This window comes from Neophocaena asiaeorientalis, unplaced genomic scaffold (genome assembly GCF_003031525.2).
Source record: "Neophocaena asiaeorientalis asiaeorientalis breed wild unplaced genomic scaffold, Neophocaena_asiaeorientalis_V1.1 scaffold433, whole genome shotgun sequence".
Lineage (NCBI taxonomy): Eukaryota > Metazoa > Chordata > Mammalia > Artiodactyla > Phocoenidae > Neophocaena > Neophocaena asiaeorientalis.
In genome coordinates this window covers 1,286,948-1,293,108 of record NW_020175040.1, presented here as the reverse complement: position 1 = coordinate 1,293,108, position 6,161 = coordinate 1,286,948, and the positions used below count along the sequence as shown (strand labels likewise).

At 48.8% G+C, this 6,161-nt stretch overlaps 1 protein-coding gene across 2 annotated transcripts in view; it reads left to right on the top strand.

Annotated features, from left to right (window-relative positions):
• The window catches only part of CFAP92 (cilia and flagella associated protein 92 (putative)), a 75,518-nt gene that overhangs the window by 66,158 nt on the left and 3,199 nt on the right, over nt 1-6,161 (top strand). For both annotated transcript variants that reach the window (XM_024763345.1, XM_024763344.1), the window contains one exon: nt 197-494. In XM_024763345.1, coding sequence (XP_024619113.1) covers nt 197-494 — 298 coding nt within the window. The remainder of the gene's footprint in view (nt 1-196; nt 495-6,161) is intronic.

Below are 6,161 nucleotides of genomic sequence, written 5' to 3'. Positions count from 1 at the left end.
GAGAGGGAAGGGGACATCTCCCCCCACCCCAACCCCGTGGGCTCAGCACGTGGCATCTGAGCTTCTCGTGCACGAGCTGGGTGACCCGGGATCGGCTCATCAACCTCTCTGTGTTTTTGTTTCCTCTCATAAAATGGAGACCGTCTGACCTGTCGTGCCAGGCAGGCAGGCTGAGTGGGCCTCTTCTGTGTTCCAGGATCTACTGTATCTGCCATTACAGCTCCAGGCTCAGGGAGGTGATCACCGGGGACCTGCTGCCCTCCTCCTCCATGATCAAGGAGCTGAGCCAGGAGTTTGGGTTGCCCATTTCCCAGGAAGATCTTACAGAGGGAAAACTGCTGGCTATGTCCCCTCCTCCTGCCCCCAATCTGGAGGACTTCCAGAGCCAGAATTCCACCCTCACTTCTGAGATCCAGGCCCGCCAGGAGAAGTACCTGCAGTGGCAGAACACCGTGATCCTGAAGAACAGAGACCAGAAGTACAGCCCGATCCAGGTAGGCGCTCCCACCCCCAGGCATCCCGGGCCTCCTGCAGCCTGTGTCTGTTTTCCTGGGCAGGGATCCCAGGCGGCATGGGCAGGAAGTGCTGCCTGCAGGGCACAACTGTGCCAGGAGCTTTGCCTCCCAACCCTGGAGTATCTTGTCCTTCTTGAAAGGTGAAGAGGAACTCTCTTATGTGTAATTCCTTTCCTTTGGCCCTGGAGTTCATCTTAGAGAAAGAACTGTGTGTGTGTGTTAACAGTTTGCTTAAGCTGCTGAGGGCATGGATGCTATATGGTGTCCAGGCAACACAGGAGACAAACTAACCTGTGTGAGAAAATGTGCGTAGAGGGGAAGAGAACAGGAGACTGAGAAGCTGGTGAGGCGACGGAAGGTCAGGTGCATGTGGCCTGAATGGCCAAGGGCCTCCCTCAGCCCATACCAACCAAAAAGGCTTAAAAACGCCAACATCTGAGGTGTGCCTTGACCTCGTAGTGTGTATGAGTGAAGCCCACCCATGGGCTGTGTGGGTGAAGCCACTGCCTGGCCCTCCCACCCCAATCTCTAGTAAAAGTCGTCTTAGAAGTCTCTAAGTTTTATATATGTGCCTTCTTTGTGAAAATCGACAAGGAGGTGGTGGGTTTTTTCCGTCAGTGTTCAAGTTTTTAGCTTTCTCAAAAGAACCAGTTCTTTGATTTATCAATCAGTCTACCTGTTCTGTTTTCCTAATTCATTAACTTCAACTTTTACAATTTTATTTATTTATTTATTTATTTATTTTGGCTGTGTTGAGTCTTCGTTGCTGTGTGGGCTTTCTCTAGTTGTGGCGAGTGGGGGCTACTCTTCCTTGTGGTGCGCGGGCTTCTCATTGCGGTGACTTCTCTTGTTGCAGAGCATGGGCTCTAGGCATGCGGGCTTCAGTAGTTGTGGCGTGTGGGCTCAGTAGTTGTAGCTCACGGGCTCTAGAGCGCAGGCTCAGTAGTTGTGGTGCACGGGCTTAGTTGCTCCGCGGCATGTGGGATCTTCCTGGACCAGGGCTCGAACCCACGTCCCCTGCATTGGCAGGCGGATTCTAAACTACTGTGCCACCAGGGAAGCCCCAGAAGTAGAATTTTTTTTCAATCTTTAAAAAAGTATATTCCATGTCCCCTGCATTGGCAGGTGGATTCTTAACCACTGCGCCACCAGGGAGGCCCCAGAAGTAGAATGTTTGGGTCATTTAGTAAGTTTATGTTTAACATTTTAAGAAACTGTCAAGCAGTTTTTCACCGTAGTTCCATCATTTTATGTCACCAAACGCAATGCACGAGGGATCCAGTTTCTCCACATCCTCACAAACGCTGGTCGCTGTCAATTTTTTTTTCTTTTTTTTGCGGTACGCAGCCGTCTCACTGTTGTGGCCTCTCCCGTTGCGGAGCACAGACTCCAGACAAGCAGGCTAAGAGGCCATGGCTCACGGGCCCAGCCGCTCCACAGCATGTGGGATCTTCCCGGATTGGGGCACGAACCCGTGTCCCCTGCATCGGCAGGCAGACTCTCAACCACTGCGCCACCAGGGAAGCCCAGTGCGTGTTTTATATATGTGTTTATAGGTAGTTTTCTGTGTATGTGTTCATGTGAACCGCCTAACATATATCTCCTACCCCACTTTCTTTTTGGTAGCCCTAGGTTTATTCTGAAAGTCGGTGACTCTTTATGTTTAGTAAACTAGTTCGGTTGTATGTATGTTTCCCTTCCTCCTATACGTGATGTCATATGCTATGGGTCCTCCTCTGTCTGACTGACTTCACTCAGTATTTGGGCATCCCAGGTCCATCCATGTTGCTTCTAATGGCATTATTTCATTCTTTTTCCTGGCTGAGTAATAGTCCCTTCTATACACGTAGGACCTTCTCTTTATGTATTCATCACTCGCTGGACTATTTGTTTTTCTGTCTTGGCGATTGTAAATAGTGCAGCAATTAACGTTGGGGTGCTTGTGTCTTTTTGAATTATGGAATTTCCCAGATAACACCCGGAAGGGGGACTGCAGAAGTATAGGTTCACTCTCTATTTAGTTTTCCAGGAACTGGGATACAGTGTTTTTTTCTAGTGGCAGTTACCGACGTACAGTTCCACTCACCAATTGGGAAGGTTACCTTTTCTCCACACTCAGTCCCCATCGACTGTTTGTAGACTTTTTGATGCTGGCCATACTGCCTGCTGCGAGATGATGCCACTTTGTCATTTTGATATGCATTTCTCGGATAATCAGCGACTTTCTGCTTCCTGTCGTGGTTGGGGTTTTTTTTTTTTAAACAGTGTGAGTAAACTTTCCCTCCTGAAATTTGGCTTCTTGAAAGTCTGTGTTTTTCGAATGTTTTTTCGGTTACCTAACCCAGGTCATTTTTGAGGACACGTGTTATTAAAAGCCCCACAGACTTTGTGAATGCCCTGAAGCACCGGTTGGAAAGTTGTTGTTCCGGGAAACGTCCACAAGGCGGAAGCATTTCTTCGTGGCCAGCTCTAGTTCGTTGGCAACCAAAAGCTGTAGGAAGAGTCATCTTACTAGGCTGTGAATTAGAGCGGAAGGTGCAAGAGACAACACCCAATGGCTTGTGTGTCTCTACCTCTTCCGTGTGAAGCTTCACGCCCCCCGAAAATTCCGAACCCTGGCTAAAGCCATGGGTGCTGCACTGTGTAGGTGGGGTGACTCCTGGCGAGGAGGCTGGATGTGGGAAGCCCACCAGCAGCAGCCGTGGAGGCTCGGTCACGTGTTGAATCTCCTGCAGCCTAGATGGTCTCCCATGGTTGGGGTGCACTTGGCTTCCTTTTAGCTCTAGGAAGGCCCACCGAGGTTCTGAAGGTTTGGTGGTTCCCCCCAGAAAGGAAGAGACACGACAGCTTTAAGGGGCTGCATTTGCAGGCACATCCTCCTCAGGTCTCTCTGCTCCACCTCAGTGCACCCTTGGGACCGCAGGCTGCTGAGGCTGTGGGGCTGTGACACCAGCGCATATCACCGAGGCGGGAGGCGAAAAGCGTACCCATTTCTGTCCTTTTGCATTCATTTTCAGTTGAATTCTTATGGTATGTTGCATTAGGGGTAATTTACAGTGTGGTGTTTGGTGTAGGTGAACAGCAAGCTGATTCACTTACACATGTAATATAGCCACTGTTTGTCGGATTCCTTTTCCGTATAGGTTATTGCAGAACGTTGACTAGAGGTCCTGGTGCTGTACGGTACTCCTTGTCGAGTGCGTGTTTTATATATATATGTTTATAGGTATTTTTCTGTGTATGTGTTCATGTGACCGCCTAACTTATATGTCCTCGCCAACTCTGTTTTTTAGTAACCCTGGGTTTATTTTGAAAGTCGGTGAGTCACTTTCTGTTTTGTAAACTGTTTCCATTCCTCCTATAAGTGATAGTATATGCTATGGGTCATCCTCTGTCTGACTGACTTCACTCAGTGTTTGGGCATCCCAGGTCCATCCATGTTGCTTCTAATGGCATTGTTTCATTCTTTTTCCTGGCTGAGTAACAGTCCCTTCTATACACGTAGGACCTCCTCTTTATGTATTCATCAGTTGCTGGACTATTGGTTTCTGTGTCTTGGCGAGTGTACATTTTCAGCAATGAACGTTGGGGTGCATGTGTCTTGTTGAATTATGGATTTTCACGAATCACGCCTAGAAGTGGGACTGCAGAAGTATAGGTTCACTCTCTCTTTAGTTTTCTAGGAACTCGGATACAGCGCTTTCTAGTGGCGGTTCTCAGTGTACGTTTCCACTCACCGAATGGGAAGGTACCCTTTCCTCCACACTCATTCCCCATCGATTGTTTGTAGACTTTTTGATGCTGGCCATTCTTCCTGCTGTGAGGCGATACCTCGTTACACGTTGGATTGGCATTTGTCAAATGAGTGATATGCGTCCTGTCGTGGTGTGTATTTTTTAATTTTAAACAGTGTGAGTAAACTTTCCCTCTTCAAATTTGGCTTTTTGAGGGTGTGTGTGTTTCTAATTTTTTTTTTCGGTTGCCTAACCCAGGTGATTTTTGAGCAGACGTCTCGTTAAAAGCCCCACAGGCTTCCTGAATATGATGTGCCCTTAAACACCGGTTGTAAAGTTGTTGTTACGGGAAACGTCCACAAGGCGGCAGCATTTCTTCATGCCCAGCTCTGGTTCCTTGGCAACCAAAAGTTTTAGGGAGAGTCATCGTGCTGGGCTGTGAACTGGAGGGGAAGGTGCCAGAGACACCAACCAAGGGCTTGCGTGTCACTACCTCTTCCGTGTTAAGCTTCACGCCCCCGAAAATTCGAAACCCTGGCTAAAGCCGCGGGTGCTGCGGTGTGTAGGCGGGGTGACTTCTGGCGAGTTGTACATTTTCAGCAATGAACGTTGGGGTGCATGTGTCTTGTTGAATTATGGATTTTGCCAAATAACACCCGGAAGTGGGACTGCAGAAAGTATAGGTTCACTCTCTCTTTAGTTTTCTAGGAACTCGGATACAGCGCTTTCTAGTGGCAGTTATCAATGTACATCTCCACTCACTGAATGGGAAGGTTCTCTTTTCTCCACAGTCACTCCCCCATCGAATGTTTGGAGACTTTTTCGTGCTGGCTGTTTGGCATGCCGTGAGGCGATGCCACGCTGTACGTTGGATTTGCTTTTCTCCAATATCGAGCGATGGTCTGCGTTGTGTCGTGGTGTGAATTTTTTTTTAAACAGTGTGAGTAAACTTTCCCTCTTTAAATTTGGCTTCTTGAAAGTCTGTGTTTTTGGAATTTTTTTTCGGTTACCTATCTCGGATCACTTTTGAAAACACGTATCATTAAAAGCCCCACAGGCTTTGTGAATGTGAGGTGCCCTGAAGCACTAGTTGTAACGTTGTTGTTACGGAAAACGTCCACAAGGCGGCAGCATTTCTTCGTGCCCAACTCTTTTTCCTTGGCAACCAAAAGCTTTAGGTAGAGTCATCTTACTGGGTGTGAATTAGAGGGGAAGGTGCCAGGGGGAACACCCAAGGGCTAGTCTGTCACTACCTCTTCCCCCGTTAAGCTTCTCACCCCGCCCGGAAAACTCCGAACCCTGGCTAAACCACCCTGCTGGGGGTGCTGCGCTGTGTAGGTGGGGTGACTCCTGGCAAGGAGGTTGGATGTGGGAACCTCACCAGCAGCAGCCGTGGAACCTCGGTCACCTTTTGAATCTCCTGCAACCCAGATGATCCCCCATGGTTTGGGGGCACTTGGCTTCCTTTTAGCTCTGGGAAGGCCCACCTAAATTCTGAAGTTTTGGTTCCCCCCAGAAAGGAAGAGACACTACAGCTTTAAGGGGCTGCATTTGCAGGCACATCCTCCTCAGGTCTCTCCGCTCCACCTCAGTGCACCCTTGGGACCCCAGGCTGCTCGGGCTGCAGTGATGTGACACCAGCGCATATCACCGAGGCCAGGGGCGAAAAGCATACCCGTTTCTTTATTCTAGGAACTCGGATACAGTGTTTTTTTCTAGTGGCAGTTACCAACGTTCAGTTCCACTCACTGAATGGGAAGGTTAACTTTTCTCCACAATCAGTCCCCATCGACTGTTTGTAGTGGTTTTGATGCTGGCCATACTGCCTGCTGCGAGATGATGCCGCTTTATACTTTTGATATGCATTTCTCGAATAATCAGCGATTTTCTGCTTCCTGTCGTGGTTGGGTTT